The sequence below is a fragment of the Zea mays genome, chromosome 1 (genome assembly GCF_902167145.1).
Source record: "Zea mays cultivar B73 chromosome 1, Zm-B73-REFERENCE-NAM-5.0, whole genome shotgun sequence".
In the NCBI taxonomy this organism is placed as follows: domain Eukaryota; kingdom Viridiplantae; phylum Streptophyta; class Magnoliopsida; order Poales; family Poaceae; genus Zea; species Zea mays.
In genome coordinates this window covers 280,462,556-280,484,189 of record NC_050096.1, presented here as the reverse complement: position 1 = coordinate 280,484,189, position 21,634 = coordinate 280,462,556, and the positions used below count along the sequence as shown (strand labels likewise).

The 21,634-nt window shown below is 45.2% G+C and overlaps 2 protein-coding genes across 4 annotated transcripts; one reads left to right on the top strand and one right to left on the bottom strand.

The window, feature by feature from the left end:
- Window positions 1-1,617: 1,617 nt before the first annotated feature.
- On the bottom strand, window positions 1,618-2,602 carry LOC118476173 (uncharacterized). The gene is made up of 3 exons (XM_035964377.1): window positions 2,133-2,602; window positions 1,962-2,046; window positions 1,618-1,866 (listed from the first exon to the last, which is right to left on the bottom strand). The coding sequence occupies exons 1-2, from the start codon at window positions 2,329-2,331 to the stop codon at window positions 2,027-2,029; spliced, it is 219 nt and encodes a 72-aa protein (XP_035820270.1). The 5' UTR covers window positions 2,332-2,602; the 3' UTR covers window positions 1,618-1,866; window positions 1,962-2,026.
- Window positions 2,603-5,625: 3,023 nt separating this feature from the next.
- LOC100283846 (uncharacterized) lies at window positions 5,626-10,704 on the top strand. Of its 3 annotated transcripts, none has more exons than NM_001412592.1 (6): window positions 5,626-5,933; window positions 8,203-8,463; window positions 8,563-8,644; window positions 9,598-9,671; window positions 9,824-9,884; window positions 9,986-10,704. In NM_001412592.1, exons 2-6 carry the CDS (start codon window positions 8,206-8,208, stop codon window positions 10,126-10,128), a joined length of 618 nt encoding a protein of 205 aa, NP_001399521.1. In that variant the 5' UTR covers window positions 5,626-5,933; window positions 8,203-8,205; the 3' UTR covers window positions 10,129-10,704. The 3 variants fall into 3 exon arrangements, with proteins under 3 accessions (NP_001399521.1, NP_001150216.1, XP_035823481.1); NM_001156744.2 differs by having other exon boundaries at window positions 8,200-8,463; XM_035967588.1 differs by having other exon boundaries at window positions 5,754-7,826; window positions 8,200-8,463; window positions 9,986-10,448.
- Window positions 10,705-21,634: the final 10,930 nt, after the last annotated feature.

The window sequence follows — 21,634 nt, the reverse complement described above, 5'->3', positions numbered from 1 at the left end:
TAAATACTGAGTTACTTTTCATGTTGTAATTTCAGTTTCAAGGTTTAGTACTAACCTTTCCGTTTTCATTGCAGACATCTTGATCATTTCTGAGATTAAACTGATGATGCTGATGCTCGTTTAGTTATCTTGGTTTGGAGATATATCAGATATGGGTGATCAGAATCATGGACGCTTTCTCCCTCTACTGCTCTATCTACATCTTTTGCTGCTAATAATTCAGTTTGCTATGATAGATATAGCCTCCAAGAAGCAAGCACTCCTTGCTTTTGCCTCTGCAGTCTACCATGGCAACAAGCTGAATTGGAGCCAAAAATATCCCAATGTGATCATGGCATGGTGTGACATGCTCATTGGATCGATCGTGTATATTGGCCCTTAGGGTGCCAAGTAGGGCTGGAAAAAGCTGGCTCGGGCTCGTAGCAGTTCGCCTCAGCTTGGACCGGCTTAACGTTCAGAACGTGCCCGAGCCGAACCTGTTTTTGTGGCTCGTGAAAAAAGCGAGCTAGCTCGGCTCGGCTCGCTGCAGCTCGCGAGCTGGCTCGTGGCTCGACCCAACAACAATTTGTTACATAAAATCATAGTTAGTACATAATATTAGTACCGAGTTGACAATTATTTTATGTTATTTGAGATTACTATACAAAATTAATCTATTATCTATATTATATTAGTGATATATCTATTTTACTAATTTAAAATATTTTTAAGATTTTATATTATAATTTAGAGAGCAGATCTACATTTATGAGTAGGCTTGTTGGCTCAGCGAGCCAGCTCACGAGCCAGGAACGAGTCGAGCCTCTCTTGCAAGCTCGCCAGATGGGCGAGCCGAGCCGAGCTGAGCTCGGCTCGTTGCATGAACGAGCCGCAGCGAGCCGAGCCGAGCTCGGCTCGTTTCCACCCCTAGTGCCAGGTGCTGGTTTGATTGGTACCATTTCATTGTTAAAGTTGAATGATGATATAAAACTGTAAATATTTCAGGACATGCTGAAAAATCTCACAATTATACCAGTCACTGTCGATTCATTGGCATAATCATGGTTGATACGGATATTGCTTCTCTGTGTGTTGCCACTTAATATCATACAGCTCCATGCGTCCTCATCCTTGATAGTCAATTTAGGTTGACTCAACTAACATACCACCCTTGATAGTCAATCCCTGGAATGTGTTCTGAAATACTGACAGAATCAATGGAAATATTAATACAAAAAATAAAGCAAAACTTATAAGAATATACAGTACCGCGACAGAACATTTAAACTGAGCACACTACTTATTAGTTATCTGTCAGTATCACAATATTAACGAACTGAACCTACAACTTAGGTACAGTTTGTACTACCATTAGTGTTTCTAGATGATCCATGATGGCAAATTCTCGGCGCTGCAGTAGGAGGAAAGGTACATTCATTGGGTGGTTGGTGTAGTCATCTTAAGACTCAACCTGCAGGTGTTAATGTTTTCAAAACTTGCAATATCCAGACAAAATACCCAGTCAACCTGTCATTACCGGGATAGGTAAATGTGGTCTTCACTGGAGAGACATCGCGGATTGTCCAGTTTTTCAGGACAGGTGGGGCTGGTGTTACTGAGTATGAATGCAGACAATCATTGATTCAAATATATCACGATTTATTTTCTGGGGTAAATCACTTGAAGTGTTAAGCTACATAGTATAAACATGATTGGAGATATTTGACAGAACAATGAATCAAGCTTTCTCCATTGAGCCTCAGGAAACTACTTCGAACTTTGACGCCATTCAGATATATCTACTTCATTGGATTTTGCAGCCCCCTGAATCTGGCCCTCGCCGGACATTTCCATAGGCAGAAAGTTCAACAAGATCCATGTCCCGTCCTGCCAATATCAGATAGGGTTATTCAGTAAGCTGAGGACCTAAATCGCTGATGCTCCTCTAAAATAAAGACTGTTTTACAACAGATATTATTTACCTGAAACCCTACAGTATGCACTCTTCTGTATGAGCTCAGATTTGGATATCTCAGTCTTGTTGCCTTTAGATCGATCCACCGTAGCCTGCAAGCATAAATCTCTACACCAGTCATCTGATGTGGTTTTCTTACTTCTAAAAATAAACAGATCCATCACTTGCTCTCACCGACCGGAGATGGGCTGGGCTAGGCCGGCGAGGACGCGGGAGAGGGCGACGCGGAAGTGGGCGACGACGTCGTGGGAGTAGGGGCCGCAGTCGCGGCAGACGACCTCCATGGCCTCCACGAAGAGGATGAGGCTGCGCACCGGCGGCACGTACAGCGTCAGCGGGGCCGCCGAGAAGGCCGCCGCCATCAGCAGCTGCAGCATCTTGGACGAACGCACGCCTCCTGGTTCTTCCTCCCCCTTCCCCTTCGCCCCCGCGACGAGAGCCAACCCAATCAGATCTAGGCGGCTCGGTCTTGGGCGTATGGCGTGGGAGACGGGAGTGTTATGAGGCGGCGGTGGACACCGAGATTGCCGCTGGGGAGAGCGAGCGCCGAGATTGCCGCGGGGGAGGGCGAGGCGGGCGGGATGCGGGGTGCGCCAGCGGCAAGCGGCAGAACATGCACCTGTGCACGCCTACAATAGGCACTTCAATAGTAGTAGATATATATATATATATATATATATATATATATATATATATATATATATATATATATATATATATATATATATATATATATTAGTTTAAAATAATTCGATCTTATATCTATTGTTGGTTAAAGTTTAAATATTTTAGCTTAGGGTAAATCTGGAAAGACAAACTCGGGACCGAGGGAGTAATAAATTTGCGGCTTCCTGACGGGTTGTTGCAAAACTAGTGCAGTTCGTGTATGTAGTGGGCAGAGCAGTATGGATGCAAAATGATTGAGATGCGCCCTCTATCCACTGAAATGTGGGACCCATTTGACTCTAGGCGGTTAGGTCTTGTTTGGAAAGTGGGAATTGCTTTTCAAAAAAAAAAATTGATTCGTGTGGAATTTGCGCTTGATGGGTGGTACCTGTTTTGTAGTTGTGTACTGCGCTGCTGACTTTTGTCAGTGTCATAGAGGGGTTTGGTTTCTAAGAACTAAATTTTAATCACTTAATTTTATTTCACTTTATTCTTTAAATTGTTAAATATAACAATTAAAACTCTATTTTATTTTCTGTATTTGGTAATTTAAGGTTAAAATGGAATAAGAAACCAAACACACCTATGCTGTGGGCTGGGCAGCCGCTGCATTACTCATCTGTCCAATGACAGGGAGAGTTTTGGTTTCTGCGGCAATAAAGACGCAAATATGCTCCCACCAAAAGAAAAGAAAAGCTCAATCTAGCTCGTTTGGTAACTCTATTTTTTTATAAAAAAATCTACCCTTAAAAAATAAAATTATTTAAAAAAGTAGAGTTACCAAATTTTGGAAATTTAAATTCTCTTCGGGATTTCTAGGTATCGAGTAGAAAATTGGCTGCCAGAAATACAGAAGAAAATTTATGAAATTTGTGAGGTATTTGGTTTGATGAATCACTTTATCTAAAATGAAGTGGTGCATCATGGGTATATTCCTCAAATTTAGTGGGATGACTTCATTTTACATATTAGTACTAAACAACTAACTATGAGAAATGAGGTGGTGATAGATTAACTCACTCCATTATATAAACCAAACAAAAAAGTAAGAAGATGAACTATATCATTCCTCAAACCAAACACTCCATTAAGTTTCTAAAATAGCCCTAAAGAAAAAGCGACGCCGTGTGCCCTGAGTTTGGGTGTGTTTGGCATGGCTCTGCTCCACCCCAGAGCAGCTCTACTCTAAAACTCTGGGTGGAGCAGCTCTGCTCCAGAGTTTAGATTGTTTCTCATAACCAGTGGCAATGGCGGGTAAATAACTCAAAACTCCATTACTAGGTTGCTTTTTTGGAGTTTTCAGAGCAGCAAAAGAGGTACTCCAAAAAATTGTACTGCAGCTCCAAAAACTCCATAGAGTTTACAACTCTGGAGTTAGGGTGTTTGGCATGCTCTGGCCAGCTCCTCCTTGGAGTTTTGCTCTGGAGCCATGCCAAACAGGCCCTTTATTAGCACTCTGGTTTACACCAAACCAAACCATGTGCGATTTTCTGCGGGCTCAGAAAGTAACGTCCTGATAAGCTTTCTCGCCGACGTTGAGGGCGGAGTGGTGGCGCGGCCACGGCCGGCAACCGCCCGTTCCGCGGCTGGGAGTCTACCGGCCCGGCCTCCCTCCTCTCCCTCTCCCTCCGCCGTTATGCCTGGTCCCCGGCGTTCTCGGCCGCTCGTGGTCGCGGCCTCGCGGGCAGGCACGGTATGGGTACTACACTACTACTACGAGGCGAGGCTGCTACGTACGCACTCGCACCTTGCAGCCTACGTCGATAATCCAATCCAAGCCGTGTACGCTGCCGGCAGCCACGACGTCCACGTACGGAACTTCGTCGGTGGGAACTGGGAAGTGGCTAGTGGGTAGTGCCACACAAGACTAGCTAGCTAGCGTAGCCGAGCGATGTGTGTTTCCGTGACTCGGAGCCGTGAAAGCGAAACCGTCACTGCTTCGGTGTCTTGGGGCTAGGAATCCGCCGAATGCGTTACCATCGCCGTGGAGAGTGAAAACGCAGCGAATCGGTCCAGCTATTCAGGGAGGGCAACAGCACGCTCGCGTAGGAGCAGTAGGGGCCAGAGACGGACGGGACGAGCTTGGCGCGACCACACAGGCGCAGATGAACGATCCAATGCAGCCGGCGGCGGCGGCCAAGATATTTTCGGCGCCACCACCACCACCAGCAGCGGATAATAACAGCGACGACAAACTCAGAGAGGAAGGGAGGAGTGGGTAGCCGTGTCACCAACGGCTGGGCTGGCAGAACGTCGGCATCAGAGGTCGCACGTCACGTCACGCGCGCCCGCCGCCGTCACCGTCCCTCCGCTCCATCTGTTGGCGTCCCGCCCCCAGGAAGACGCAGGACCCATCCCGTTCTGTTCTTCTCGTCGTCGTCCCGACTCCCGCCCGGTTCCTGACCCGACGAGGCACCGGGACGGCGACGCCTGTTTTGTTTACGCGCGCTCGTGACGCCGACGCCGACGCGCACCGGCCCTGTCTGGCCCCGTGCACTGCCCCGCCAGCCACGGAGCCACCCTCCTGTGCCCTGTCCTTTTGTGGGTTGGGTTGCGTCCTCTCTAATCCTTGGCGCCTGCGGTCAGTCATGATTGATTATTACGCTAGTGGAGTAGTGGTAGGCACTGCCCACTGCCGGGATCCGTTGCTCCGCCTCCGCGCATCAATGCATGCTCTTCGTCACCCCGGGACTCCTCCCTACGCGCAGGCGCAACAGCGATGGACTTCACTTCTCGGCCCGTGGTTTTCTTCTGCTCACCGTCCGGTGCGCAACGGCTGACTGACCGCTGACAAGCCGGAACAAAAAAAAAAGATAGATAGATGGATAATCTAGCGCTGCGCAGTGCTGCAGGTGCGCCACCCGGCTGCTCCTCATTAGCTCTGTCAAATAATGAAAAAAATATACTTCCTGATAAACAAAATCAATCTTTTTCTTCGAAAAAAAGAGATAAATAAATCAGTCACAACCACCGTTAATTTACATTTTAATCAATTTATTATTATAAAAAAACGTATACTCAGTTACCTTAGAATTATTCGACTCATAAAGAAAAGAAAAAAAAAGGAAAAGCGAAAGAGGAGACAGGGCCATCTGGATAAGACCGGCGGCACATGACTTCACGGCTCCCCACACGCAGAGGCTCGTCGCTTTTATTAAATCAGCGCTCGTCGCCACGCACCCTCGCCTCCCCAGCGTAACAAGTGTCCTTCCTCCATCTTCCTCCTCCACTCCACTCCCAAGTCCCCACCACCCCCAACCCCGTCTCTCCACTGCGGCGCAGGCTTCGCTTCGGCTCCGCTCGGCTCGAGCAGGTAAAGCACCAGAAGAACCCAACACCCTTTTTGCTTAAGCCTATGCTAAACGGGGGAGATCGATGCCCCCCCAACCGTGAACTCTGCCTGCTCTGCAAGTCTAGAGGAGCCTTGAGAGGCGTTTCCGGTGGAACTAGTGTTACCTGCTTTGGATCGGGGTAAAGCTAAGCTACAGCTACCCGTGCGTTGCCGTTGAGAGCGTCCTTTCTGGCTTTCTCGCTCTAGATTTCTACACGGGATGGTCTGCTCCTGCTCGTATTACGCTGTAAAAGAACGTGAGCTAGCGTATCTGCTCGCCCGTTTCGTACCAAAAGGAAGAAAAAAAAAAGACAAGTTTTTTCCGCGAGGAAAGCTAGCTCGACGTTTACGGTGGTCTCGCTTTGTGAGAAGACTATTATCCCTTTTTTTCCCCCTTGGTTTCTTCACGGTCTGCTCTCTTCCTCTGCGAGGAACTCTGCTCTTGGTTTATACAGTAGAAGGAGATGAGGTTTTAGGCAAAGAAAAGAAGAGAGAACGTTGCTGGGTAGCAAATGGGACGAAAGACGACGAAAGGACATGTTCTACTTCGCTTCTCTGGCTATTCAGTGCCTGATCTGTTCATTCCCCGCTAGAGGATCCATGTTCTCATTTGTTTGGCTATTAGCTGTGGCCTGAGGCACCGTATCGAATATCGATGCCTTCCGTTTGGTATCTTTATCGGTGCACATAGACTGCTTATTCGCTTTTTACCCCTCCCCTCGCAGTAGATGCAGATCGAGTTTGTATCTACAGCCTCTGATAGAGGAGGGGGTGGAGTTTTCCTTCTTTCCTTTGTTTTCCGTTGGCGCTGTTTAGAGATTTCAGTTTTGTATCGGTGAGGCGGCCTGCTGCATTACTGCTTTTTAAAACTTTCTTCTTCTTCTTCTGTTAAAAGAAAACAAAAAACTCTACTTGGCTCAGAATTGTTTCCGAGACAGGCATGAGTTTATGATTCGTTTGTTCGTATCTGCAATGATTTCATAAACCCGAATTAAATGTCATGGAGACAGTCGAGTTCGTGTATGGAGTTCAGTGTCCTGAGTGGAGACGCCATTATTTGGATTCTCTGTTTGGTGGTGATTCCTTATTGGTTTGATAGTGACAGAAAACCGAACCCAATGTCATGGACCCAGTCCATGCTATATTCTTGTAATACATTAGTGGGCTCAATTGTCTGAAATCCAGAATACAGGCCTGCCAAAAGGTGTCGACGCATACGGCATACTACCTCTCTCTCTCTCTCTCTCTCTCTCTCTCTCTCTCTCTCTCTCTCTCTCTCTCTCTCTCTCTGCGCCCAAGCTGAATATATTTTGAGTGGCACTGTGACTGGCTGAATATATCGCTGGCATGTTGCTAATACTGTGTCAGCACAGATGCTGATCTATAGGTACAATATGGCATGTCGTCATGTTGCTAGCAAGACGAAGTATTTGGTTCTGTTATCGGGTGGTGGTGGTGTGTAGTTGTTTTCTTCTCCCACTATTTACTCGTCAGAAAACAAAGTGATATGCTAGACATCCCTTTCATGATGGCAGCAATTTGAAAAACGAACTGCCTTTGGTATTGTGTTCCTAAAAAGATCGGAATAGAATTTTCCACTATGATTGAGATAGGATTTGTTTGTTTATCTGGAACAGTGCCGTGCCTGCATTATTGATGAAGCACCTTCAATTATCCAATCGTTGTATTGCTTTCTTCCCATTTCTCTGTCTAGAGTCTAGACCAGCTCATGGTCGTGAACTTGCTTTGTATGGAAACATCCTTATTTTAACCAAGCTCACCTCATTGTTGTTAAATTGAGAGCAAGCAATAAGTATTTGTTTATTTCCTTGTCTCTGTTTTTCTTTGTACTGGACTCCCCCTACTTCTGACAAGGTGAATTACTTGGTGCAACTTGATCAATGACCTTGACTGCCTGGTTGCTTCTTGATATATGTTGGTAAAAACTTTCTTTTTTTTCCTTGAATACGGGTAAAAACTTACTTTCATTTATATGCCATGTTAATATCTCTCCATTTCTGTTTCTGCTTGTATGAAATGGTTTGAGTTGGATGCTGTTTTGAGGCTAATGTTTCTTGTCACGGATTCTATGCCGAACATATGTTGTCTGAGATTTTGGTTTAGTGCACTATTCATAGGTTGAGCATTTAAAGCAGTAAGCAAATTGATATGATGCATAAAAATCATCTTTTAATCATTTATAATTCAAAATGATGTGATTGTTGTTTTTTATTATGATGTGACACAGAAGAAAATGCAACGGGCAGTGCAGGCCGTCAGGTCACACGGCAATGTTCTTAAATATGCTGTTCTACAACACATCAGCGCTCCCAAGCCAGCAATGCTTCCTGCTGCCTTTTCTCGTTTCATGTCAGTTTCATCTGCTCGCCTAGAGGATCGTGGATTTGAAACTGCCACTGTAGCAGATGTCTTGAAGTCTAAAGGGAAGAGTGCTGATGGATCTTGGCTCTGGTGCACCACAGAGGATAGCGTCTATGACGCTGTCAAATCTGTATGTCCTCACTTCCCGATGATCGTATTAACTCCTTCAGAGTCAATGGTTATGCATCAAATGATAAGGCTACCTTTCGGTACCTTAAACTTTTTGCAGATGACTCAGCACAACGTGGGAGCTTTGGTGGTTGTCAAACCTGGACAGAATAAATCAATCGCTGGCATTGTCACTGAGAGAGGTGATGAACAAATTTCTGTACTCTTGGCATCTAACTTTTGGCCTGTGGGTATGATGGGAAAAATACAAAATCATGTACCACTACCTCCATTTTCATTTAACTGGCACCCTTGACCAAAGTTTTTCTGATCATAAATACTTGATTTAAGATAAAGCTGGTCAGCTAGTGCTTGTAGCTTGCTATTTGAAACAATGGGCTTTTGAGGTGTTTCCCAATTTTCTCTCATCTCTCTATGTTTTCATAGTTCTTGCCTTTTCCTGTTCCTTTAATTGGAAAAATATCATTAGATGCAAAACCATATTACTTTACTGCCCCTTTATGGTGATAAGAAACTCCGACGCATTGGAAAGGGAAGTATGTTCGGCGGGTAGGTTGTGAATGTATAACTCCGCTTTGTTTTTACTTCAGCTGTGCATCATAGTACTTTTGGCATCAAAGAGTCTCAACTCTTTAGAGCACTTTATAGTAGATACAACAGAAATTGCATCAAGTTAAAGTATACGTGTAAGTAACATAGGATCTTCTTCACATGGCACAATCATAGCTGCCACTTCACACTGAATTTCCTATTAGAGATGTATAGGCTAACTGACATCACTTGTTGTATTCTTGTATCACAAGATGTACTCAGCTACACACACGCGTCGCGGTACAAACACTGCCGAGCATGGAGGTTGAAACTGGGCCAACTTCAGGCACATCACATGATGATTTCTTTTTCACTATGCCTTGCTGCACTGTTCGCACGTTACATCTTGGACTTGAATGTGACCAAGTAGTATCCATATACAGACGATCACTCGATCAGCATACATAGATGGTATTTTTGAGATTAGAACCAATACTTGACAGATCTTGCATTCTGAAAACGGAAACGTAAGCGTGGCAATCTTTTAAGACATGCATAAGATCATAGTGCCATGAGGCTAACATCTGAGACTTGGTGTTTTCAGATTATCTCCGGAAAATCATAGTGCAGGGAAGGTCTTCCAAGTCAACTAAGGTTGGCGACATCATGACTGAAGAGGTATTACCCCCACTAATCTTTTTTGTGTGTGTGGTTTGCAAGATAGCTAGAACATGATTAGCATAAGACCAGTACCTGGTGACGATATGACCTATATAAGTGCCGAAAGGATGCTTGGACACAACTTAACCGGTGAACCGTTATGATGCCAGAACAAACTGATCACAGTGAATCCCGACACCAAGGTCCTGCAGGCAATGCAGCTCATGACAGGTAACCTGGTTGCCCGTGTTCTTCTGTCAGAAAAAATACTACTAGAATCGTGAGAGCACTGGAAAATTGGTTATGATCCGCTGTACCAATCGTCTGCGCAGAAAACCGCGTCAGACACATCCCGGTGATCGACGGCACGGGGATGCTGGGGATGGTCTCCATCGGCGACGTCGTGCGCGCGGTGGTGGCCGAGCACAGGGAGGAGCTGAACCGGCTCAATGACTACATCCAGGGAGGCTACTAGGACGGCGTGTGCAGCGACGACCCCCTCCGATCCCGCCAGTCAGTGAAGTCCGCCTTTGAAATCCAATAACTCGGAACAATGATGATGACGAAATAGGCCGTGTTTTCTTGGACAATGATGTTAAGTTCGGCAAGGTTTTCCTTTCTCTTTTTTTATTCTACTGCGTGGTCTATGTGTATATTGCCAAAGGCATGCGTGAGCCATGCGCCCGGTGCTGGGGCGCAGAGACCATCTGATGGTGGAAACACCGGAAATAAGAGCGTGCCGCTGTGTGTTTCCTTTGAAGGAATAAAAATGGTGTTCGTGTTGTGCATTGCTTATTGTTGATGTTCGCTTTGGATTAAGGCCTTGTTTATGAACGGTACGGATTCAGTGCAGTACTGTACGTGCAGAACTGGGAAGGCTTTACTTTATGAATTACATCTTCTGTTTTTAGCTTCATCATGAAATATTTTCAACAGATTCGTATTTAGGAAATGCAGCTTCGATTTTTTAGCTTCATCGTAAAACATTTGCAACAGATTGGTAAGACAAATTTCAAGAGTATTTGACTTGCATGTGGATTATAGCTTCTAGCTTATGTAATACAATTAAATTGTGTGAGTTTTCTTATTTATCTTTAATGATTAGAAGGTGGAGAAAAAGACATAAATCGGTAGGTCATGTAACTAATGATATGGTGGATAATTTTTGTGTAACTTTATGAGAAGATATAAAAAACAATGTTTTTAAAACACCATTTGAATTACCTGTTTGATAGAAGAAGCTAAAACAAACTTAAAACTCCTGAAGTAAAGCTCTTCCAAATAAGGCTTAAAGTCAGCTGTTTGGACTGTTGTAGCTGTTAACACTGTAGAAACAGTAAAAGCCGGTACGGATTAAAACCAAACAAACGGTCTTAGTCTTGTCTGCTGCTCCTGCTGTTGACTGTTGGGGAGTCCCGTAAATGTTTCTGGTATGTGATATAGATTTCTGGAGACTGAACGGAATGGTATGTGATATACTGGTACGTGGTCACGTCTGGAATAACCTTTGAGTCAGTTTCTCGGTTGGGGAGACTGCAGTCGTCCTAGCCTCGGGTGATCGTTGTGCGCGTGACAATGTTTGCCAGATTGACCGAGTTCGGTTGCGTTTGTATAAAAAAAGATTGGAGGAGATTAAATTCCTCTCTAATTAAAATTGAATAGAAAAGAATCTGTTCCCTCTTATCTATCTTCGATTTAGACGCAACCTGTTAGCTACGTAGTAGATCTACTGGGGTTTTGACAGTGGTGGCGGCAACACAGCCGTATCGCGATCAGGTACGCGGTTCTTTCGTGTTCCAGTTCCACCAGCCAAAGTCTCTCTTCTCCATTACAACCCAGGCTTTTATATAATTGCCATGGGCTGCCCGTTACATGGGCCTAATTCATCCACACATTTTCTATATACTTTGGATTCGGCCTTTTAGCCCGAGTGCTCCTCTTTGCTTCCTGAACCTCAGCGTCCGCCTCTTCCATCGCAGCATCCTTCCCGGTGTTCAGGTGCCCTGTGCTGCTAACATCCCCTTCCCCTTGACAGACAGCTTGTCCCCAAGCTGGAGCCCGTGGGAACTGCTGCTTGATGGCGTGTTCATCTTCCCAGGTAGACAATGAAGCCGGCCAGTTAGACCATCGGATTAGGAGTTGAGGTATTACCTTGTTACCTTTGCGAAGCAGCCTAGACTCCAGCACCTCTGTGGGTATTTTCAGCTCCTGCAGCAGGTCTGGCATGGTTGCATCGGTTGTGATACGAGTTTCTTCGGCTGATTTAAGTTGGGACACATGAAAGACCGGATGAATCGCACTTCCTTCTGGTAATGCCAGTTTATAAGCCACGGGATTCACCTGTTTTGTGATCAGAAACGATCCAAAATAGCGAAATGACAATTTAGTGTTCAATCTGCTCCCCATCGAACTCTGACAAATTGGCTGCAGTTTCAAAAATACACGTTGTCCCACTTGAAACACCCTTTCAGATCTTCCTTTGTCAGCTTGTTTTTTCATCCGATCTTGAGCCCTTTGAAGATGTAACTTGGCCCGTTGGAGCATAAGTTGTCTTGTTGCCAGATATGTTTGCAGATCAGCACTTTGACATTGTTCAATAGTTGACAGTCCTAACTGGGATGGAGTGTGGCCATACAAAACCTCAAACGGGGACTGACCCAGTGCAGTGTGAAAACAAGTATTATACCAAAACTCTGCAAGAGATAGCCAATTGGACCACTGTTTAGGGCAGCCATGGACAAAGCATCGAAGATAAGCTTCCACACATTGGTTGACCCATTCAGTTTGGCCATCGGATTGGGGGTGATATGCGCTACTGAGGCATAATTTTGTGCCCACCAACTTAAACAATTCCTGCCACAAGTTACTGGTGAATATTGGATCCCTGTCAGAGATGATAGACAATGGTAGGCCATGGAGTTTGTAGACCTGTGATAGGAACAGCTTGGCCACAGATAGAGCAGTAAAAGGATGGGACATGGCTAGGAAGTGAGCATATTTTGAAAATTTATCTACTACCACCAATATGCAGTTGAAGCGTCGGGATGTAGGTAATCCAGAAATAAAATCCAAGCTAATAACTTGCCAAGCCTGATCCGGTATGGGTAATGGCAATAGCAGACCGGGGTATCTATTTCTGTCGGCCTTGGCCTTTGTGCAAATCTCACAAGACTGCACGAACTCCTTGATCTGTCCTTTCATGCCAGCCCAGTAAAACAGCTTCTTGATGCGATGATAGGTTACCGGGAACCCAGAATGACCTCCTATAGGACTGTCATGAAGGGCAGTCATCACCTTTAATTGCACTTGGTTACTGCTACCCAGCCAAATCCTTCCTTTATGCTTGATCACTCCTGATACCAAAGTGAATGGCTCTATTGTATCCCCTGCAGCAAGCGTACTCAGAATGCTCTTAGCTTCCTCATTCTCCTCATAGCTGTTAGTCACCTCGGTGAGCCAACTTGGTACCACTGTCGAAGTTGCTAACACGTTGAGTTGCAGTTTGGAACCATCAGTGCATAGGTTTGGCCGTCTAGAAAGAGCATCTGCCACACGGTTTTCCACCCCTTTCTTATATATAATGCGGAATTGGAGACCCAATAGCTTGGTTATGGCTTTTTGTTGCCAGATAGTCGACAACTTTTGGTCTTCTAGATGGGTTAGGCTTTGCTGATCAGTCTTGATAAAAAAATTCTCCATGTTGGAGGTAAGGGCGCCAGTGATCAACTGCAAATAAAATGGCTAGATATTCCTTTTCGTAGGTGGACAATCCCAAGTTCTTAGGACCTAAAGCTTTACTGATGTAAGCTATAGGATGGCCTTTTTGCTGCAAAACTGCCCCAATACCCGATCCACTTGCGTCGGTTTCCACTACGAATTGTTGTGAAAAATCTGGTATGGAGAGAACCGGTGCTTGCACCAATGCTGCCTTCAGAGCTTCAAAGGCTTTCTGAGCTTCATCATTCCACACAAAAATTTGGTCCTTCTTGAGCAAGCTAGTAAGGGGTTTGCTGATTATGCCGTAGTGAGCGACAAATCGACGGTAGTACCCGGCCATGCCGAGAAAACTCCTCACCTCCTTGACGTTGTTGGGAATGGGCCAGTCTCGAATAACCTGCACCTTTTCTGGGTCAGTGGCAATGCCTTCTGCACTGATGATGTGTCCCAAGAACTCAAGGGTGGTCTGTGCAAACCGACACTTTGACAGTTTCAGTTTCAGCTGATGATCCTTTAGTTTCTGAAACACTTGTTTCACCTGAAGAACATGCTCCTCCATGTCTCTGCTGTAGATCAACACATCGTCCAAAAATACCACCACGCACTTCCTAAGAAAGGGGGTCAAAATCTTATTCATGAAATCCTGAAAGGTGGCGGGTGCTCCTGTCAGTCCAAAGGGCATCACACGGTACTCGTAATGTCCGTTGTGCGTCTGGAAAGCTGTTTTGAATTCATCACCTTCTTTAATTCGAATTTGATGGTACCCAGACCTATGATCAAGTTTCGTGAAGATCTTAGTCCCACATAGCTCATCCACAATTTCATCAAATACTGGCATAGGGTACCTATTTTTCACCGTATGGGCGTTAAGACGCCTATAATCCACACATAACCGCCACTCTCCGTCCTTCTTCTTCACCAACAATACAGGGGAGGCAAACGGGCTCGAGCTATGCTGTATAACTCCTTGCTCCAACATTTCAATAATCTGCTTTTCGATCTCATTTTTCTATTGGGGGGTGTAGCGATATGGTCTAAGTCTGAATGGTTGGGCTCCAGATAACAATGGTATCGTGTGATCCACTTCTCTGGGAGGAGGCAGCCCAGCAGGTTTGTCAAACAACTCATGGTATTCTTCCACCAACTGAGCCATTTCAAAAGGTATGTTCTGGAACTGGCCCTTGTCTTCCACACTCAACTCCAATATGTGTTCCCAGGCCTCTTGTTTAAGAATCCAATTTAACTGCACCTTGGATAGTTGATGGCAGGTGCTCAACTTTGGAACCACCCCTTGTAAGCGTACAACTCTCGATTCATATTCAAACTCCAGCCACTTACCAACCCAGTGTACTTTCATGGGACTGTGGGCCTCTAGCCAGTCCATTCCCAAAATGATATCATACCCACTTAATGGCAGAAATTTGAAGTCAGTATGGAAAGTGATCCCTCCACACAACCACTGGCAGCCAGGTACAAAGTATTTGCTCCAAAGACATCTCCCATCAGCCACTTTTACTTGAACAGGTTCGAGTATGCTCTGAACTCCAGTCACCTTTCCCATCAGATGGTCACTCATAAAACTCGTTGAACTGCCCGAGTCTACCAGAACTAGCAGCTGTTGGCGTTGAATTAACGCCCAAAGACGCACGGTTCGATTACCCTCACTTCCACTGACTGCATTCACCGAAATGGACAACACTGCTTCCCCATCACTATCAATGCCACCCTCAGTCACGAACTTCGTTTGTTCCTCTTCTTCGCCTGTAACTGTTAGAGCCCACATCTCCTCAACTAGGTGTAGGGTACGGTGTTAGAACAGCGGTGTGCATGCCCCCATTTTCCCCCACATTTGAAGCATAGCCCTTTAGCTTTTCGATATGCCTTGAGTGCAGTTAATTTACTGTCCTCCAGCCTGCTTGCAGAAACAGGGTAAGCAACCCTGTTAGTGGTAGCTGACAACGATGATCCCGCCATTGTTGTGCCCTTCTGCAACGGCTTGGAAAATCCCCCTCCATCTTGCCTCCGATGTTCACGGCGTCCCGAATGCATCAGCACGTCCTCCTGCAACAGGGCGAGGGAGCAAGCAGCATCCAAGTTGTTTGGTCGTTGAATAACAACAACAGACCTAACCTCCTCCTTAAGACCATCTAAAAACCTCGCAGTAATCATTGCTGGAGTAAGTTGACCCTCATGAGCCAACAATTGATGTAATAGCACATCAAACTGCTCAACATACTCGCTCATCGAATTGGTCTGATGTATGTGGTAAAATTGCCTAATCAACATGCTGTGTTGATCACGACCAAATCTAGCATTTAGACACCCACAAAATTCTTCCCAACTCATCTCTCCCAACCTATTCTCCACTGACTGCAACCAAAAAGTAGCGGTTCCCACAAAATTCATGATAGCCATCCTAATCCACATCCCCCTAGCTACTGAATAAAAATTAAAATATGTCTCACACCTCTGCCACCACAATTTTGGGTTGTTACCATCAAACACTGGAAAGGTCATACTCGGAGCTACCGATCCTGAACACTGAGACCAATTTCCCATCGAATTCATCTCGCCCGCACTCCAAGGAATGTTACCAAACTGTGGAGGGTAGTTCGTACCTCCGACCGGAGGAGGTGTCCAGACCTCATCGGTCCGGGCACCCGGTCTCCGGTAAGGGTGAGCAGATCGGTGGCGAAATTGCTCGTGCGCCGCTTCGAGTGAAGGGATCTCCTGATGAACGGAGCCCAGCGCACCATCCACGACTGGATCCTTGTTGTTGGACGCCCCGATCAGCGACTTCAGATCAGCTTTGGCTTGAGTCTTCTTCAACACCTCAGCAAACTCCGTGACCTTCCTCTCGATCTCCGGCTTCCACTTCTGAACATCGCCTTGCTCTGTGAGCACTCCCTTCATCGTCGCCTCCATGCTGCTAATCGCAGCCTGCATCGACTCCATCCTCCGATGTGTTTCCTTGTTTCCTTCTTCAATTTTCGCCAGGAGTTGCGCCAACGGATCGTCCGGCTTCGGTGGTGCCATCTTCGTCTGCAGCCGCGTGCGATGGTCGTGGGGCGGCTCCAGCTCCGATTACCAAATGTTAGCTACATAGTGGATCTACTGGGGTTTTGACAGTGGTGGCTGTTGGGCCTGTGCTTCGTCGCCGAAGGTCTTCTAGGAAGAAGCGGCCTTCGGCTGAAGCTGTTTGTATAAGATGGCCGAAGGTCCCTCTTCATGAAGCTTCGGTATTACAAACCGACTTAAAGATAGAATGACCTTTTAGTCCATAAAGGTCTGAGTCAATGTTGTAAACTTTCATAAGGGGCATACTTGTAATCCCTCACAGGCTGCGCCCTGTGCCTATAAATAGTGAACATTATTCCTTTACTGTTCACGGATTCTGGTAACTGCAACCGCATATTCTGGAATTCAACCTTTTGTCAAGGCAGAGGTATTATTGTATTCAATAATTGGATATATTAAGAAAATATAATATAATTCGTCCATGACTTATTTATCTCTTTTGTACCTTTTATTTTATGTCATCTTGCAATATCTATTGAAATCTTAGTACGAAGATCTAAACTTCGTAATTTTACTCTCATCAACCTTCGTCCAAGACCCATTATCCTCAAGGGAATAATGTTTTATGGACGAAGGACGTTGACATTTAACATTTTATGTTGCCTTGTTCTTAATTCATAGCACTTGAGAACGAGTCTCCAACATTGGCGCCCACCTCCGGTGAACTCACTTCCACTTTTCGAGCTGATGGCTTCGTTCAACGATCAAGCTGGAGCTGCTTCGGACCCGAAGCTGGTGCTCCCAATCACAGGTGGTTCATCCTCAGAGCCAGCTAACAAGAAACAAAAGAAGGAAGCACAGAGAAGGGTACAACATGTTGGGGTGCAAGGACCCTTCATCAAGTCAAGATGGTCTCACATTCCTATTACCTTCTCCCAAGAGGACCTTCAGCTCAAGGATTACCCACACAACGATGCCATGGTTATCTCTTGTGTTATCAAAGGATTTCTGGTCCACAATGTCTTGGTTGACACAGGCAGTGCAGCTGACATCATATTTGCTAAGGCCTTCAGACAAATGCAAGAGCTAGAAGATAAGATTCATGATGCTACCCATCCTCTCTGTGGCTTCGGAGGAAGACAAATTGTAGCACTGGGCAAGATTACCATGTCAGTGACCTTTGGGTTCATCAACAACACTAGAACTGAGCAAGTTGTGTTTGACATTGTTGACATGGAATACCCTTACAATGCAATTATTGGTCGTGGCACCCTCAATGCTTTTGAGGCAATTCTTCACCCTGCCTATCTTTGCATGAAGATGCCTTCGGATCAAGGACCCATCGCTATTCATGGAAGCCAGGAAGCTGCCAGAAGGGCCGAAGGAAACTGGACTGATTCAAAAGCAATCCATAACATAGATGGAGCTGAAGCTTGTGAATAGTACAAATTCAGAAGGGAGAAAGCAGCTTCAGCAGATCAGCCGAAGCCCATGCTCTTATGTGAGGATATAGCAGAGCAGAAGGTGCTGTTGGGCTCTCAGTTATCCGAAGAACAAGAGAAAACCTTGATAAGGTTTTTGTTCAACAACAAAGATGTTTTTGCATGGTCAGCCAATGATCTCTGTGGAGTTAATAGGGATGTTATTGAGCATTCGCTCAATGTCGATCCATCCTTCAGACCCAGAAAGCAAAGGCTTCGGAAAATGTCAGATGATAAGGCCGAAGGTGCTCGCAACGAAGTCAAAAGACTCCTCAGTGCAGGAGTTATCAGAGAAGTAAAGTACCCAGAATGGTTAGCTAATACTGTTATGGTAAAAAAGGCCAATGGCAAGTGGCGAATGTGTATCGATTTTACAGACCTTAACAAGGCTTGTCCAAAGGATGAATTCCCATTGCCAAGGATAGACTCTTTAGTTGATGCAACAGCTTCTTCAGAGCTCATGAGTCTGTTAGACTGTTATTCAGGCTATCATCAAATCTGGATGAAGAGGGAAGATGAGCCAAAGACTAGCTTCATAACTCCAAGTGGCACATATTGTTATCTTCGGATGCCTGAGGGGCTCAAAAACGCTGGAGGAAGTTTCAGCAGAATGACTGCGAAGGTTCTCCAGTCTCAGATAGGCAGAAATGTGCTAACTTATGTTGATGACATCATTGTGAAAAGCACGAAGCAGGAGAATCATATTGCTGACTTGCAGGAGACCTTCGCCAGTTTCAGACAAGCTGGCTTAAAGTTGAATCCAGAAAAATGCGTCTTCGGAGTAAAGAAGGGGAAATTTCTAGGATGCTTGGTTTCAACAAAGGGAATTGAAGCTAATCCAAGTAAGATTGAAGCTATACTTCGGATGGAGCCACCAACTACAAAAAAGGGGGCTCAAAGATTGACAGGAAGGTTGGCATCTCTTAATAGATTCATATCCAGATCAGCAGAGAGAAACTTACCATTCTTCGAAGTGCTGAAGTCAGCCGAAGTCTTTCAATGGGGACCAATCCAGCAGAAGGCCTTCGAAGAGCTGAAGCAGTATTTAATAGATCTAACAGCACTAACTCCACCTATGCCAGGGGCTCCTTTATTATTATATGTGGCAGCTTCGCACTCAGCGGTAAGTGCAGCACTTGTCCAGGAGAAGCTTGATGGCCAAACCAGGAAACAGGTCCCAGTATATTTTGTATCTGAAGTTCTTAGTATATCAAAGAAAAACTACACAGAATTAGAAAAGGTGTTATATGTTGTTTTGATGGCATCCAGGAAGCTTCGGCACTATTTTCAAGCTTACAACATAATTGTTCCTTCTTCACAACCTCTGAAGGATATTATGAGGAACCGAGAAGCTACTGGAAGGATTGGAAAATGGGCTGCAGAGCTCAATGAATTTTGTATTGAATATGTTCATAGATCTTCGATTCAGTCTCAGGCGTTAGCAGACTTCATTGCTGACTGGACGCCAGGGGCTCAGGAGGAAGAAGCAAATAAAGACACCGAAGCATGGACAGTGTTTTGCGATGGGTCCTGGGGAACCTTCGGAGCGGGAGCGGCTGCTGTGTTGGTTTCACCTTCCAAAGTTAAAACTTGTTATGTGGCAAAGCTTGATTTTAGTTGCACAAACAACATTGCCGAGTACGAAGCCCTGCTTCTGGGTCTTCGGAAGCTAAAAGCAATGGGAATCAGAAGGGCTGTTCTTAAAACTGATTCCCAAGTTGTTTCGGGTCATATCGACAAGAGTTGCAAGGCTAAAGATCCGAAGCTTGAAAAGTATCTGGACATGGTTCGGAGAGTTGAAGCTTCCTTTGAGGGATTTTCTGTCAAAAATATCCCTCGGGGACAAAATGAGCATGCTGATTTGCTAGCTAAGTCAGCAGCACAGGGGCTGCCCTTACCTTCGGATGTCTTCTTCGAAACAATAAAAGCACCTTCGGTGGAACTTCTTGAAAGAGCAGTCCTCAATATATCTCCTGTTTATAGCGAAGATTGGAGGACTGAGATAATCTCTTATCTTCAGGGTAAATTCCTTTCAGATGACGAAGCCTATAACAGGAGGATAGAGGCAAGAGCTCGTCCATATGTCATGATAGAAGGAGAGTTGTACAAGCATGGAGTTTGTGCTCCGCTACTCAAGTGTTTATCCAGAACCGAAGGTATAGAGTTGATGAAAGAAATACATGCAGGCCTGTGTGGATCTCACATTGGATCTAGGCCGTTACTTGGAAAAATTTTCCGCCAAGGATTTTATTGGCCGAAGGCAGCTTCGGATGCAGCGGAATTAGTCCAAAAGTGCGAAGGTTGTCAGAAATGTGCACGAGATCAAAAACAACCTTCGTCTTTAACACAGCTCATACAACCCATTTGGCCATTGCAAAGGTGGGGCCTTGACTTGTTAGGTCCATTACCACCGGCCCAAGGGAACCTAAGATATGTTGTAGTGGCGGTGGAATATTTTTCTAAATGGATTGAGGCAAAGCCTTTAGCTACAATAACTTCGGCCACCGTCCAAAAGTTTTTCTGGCAGAATATTGTTTGTCGTTTCGGGGTACCAAAGGCTATCACTGTGGATAATGGAACACAGTTTGACTCCGAAGCTTTTAGGGATTTCTGTGATCAAATTGGTACGAAGATCCATTTTGCATCAGTCAGACATCCGGAGTCAAATGGACTCGTTGAAAGAGCCAATGGTATTATAATGACAGGAATAATGAAGTCAATCTTCAATCAACCAAGGGGAAAGTGGCCAGATCAGTTAACCAAAGTGGTGTGGAGCCATAATACAACAACATCAAGGTCTACAGGCTTTACCCCATTCAAGTTATTATTCGGTGACGAAGCAATAACTCCAGAAGAAGCTAAAACCGGATCAATAAGGGTAGTAGCTTCGGCAGCATCAGGTTCTGAAGCTGATTATTCTGTGGAAAAAGATGCTTTAGAAGGGATCAGGTTGCAAGCCGTGGAAAACATCAACAAATATCAAGCCGAAACAATTAAATGGCGAGATAGAAAGGTTCGGCTAAAGAATATTGAGCCAGGACACTTGGTGCTTCGGAGAGTGGCCAACCCAGAAACAGTGGGCAAGTTACAGTTGAAATGGGATGGACCTTTCTTAGTAGCATCTTCGTCAAGACCCGGTTCATACAGATTGAAGGATATGGACGGCAACGACATTCCTAGATCTTGGAATGCGGATGAGCTTCGGCGATATTATGTATAATTCGATGTAATTTTTCATATTTTTTATTTTTCTTTCATGGCACCCTTTTCCTTTCCGAAGGGGGAGAAAGGTTTTTAATGGGGCCATCACATGTAATTTCCTTTTTTAGTTCTATAAGAGCAAAACCCCCCAAGGAATGTAAATGTAAAAACTGAGAACGCACCATCGAGTGCCGAAAAGTAAAAACGAAGAAGCTCTAAAGTCGTTCCTAAGGGAATGCAGAGCTTACAGCGAAAAGTCAACGCTGATTCCGCCAAAAGTAAAGGCGAAGAAGCTCCAAAGTCGTTCCTAAGGGAATGCAGAGCTTACAGCGAAAAGTCAACGCTGATTCCGCCAAAAGTAAAGGCGAAGAAGCTCCAAAGTCGTTCCTAAGGGGATGCAGAGCTGAGGTGTGATTAAGGAAATAATGGCTATGAGTATGGCTTGAGGTGTGATTGTTTGGCCATTCATTTGCACATCGCATTACATCATAACATTTGCATTCATAAACATTCATCTAGGCATATGTAGGATAATCATCTTCATGGTATAAGCGGTTGCTTCGG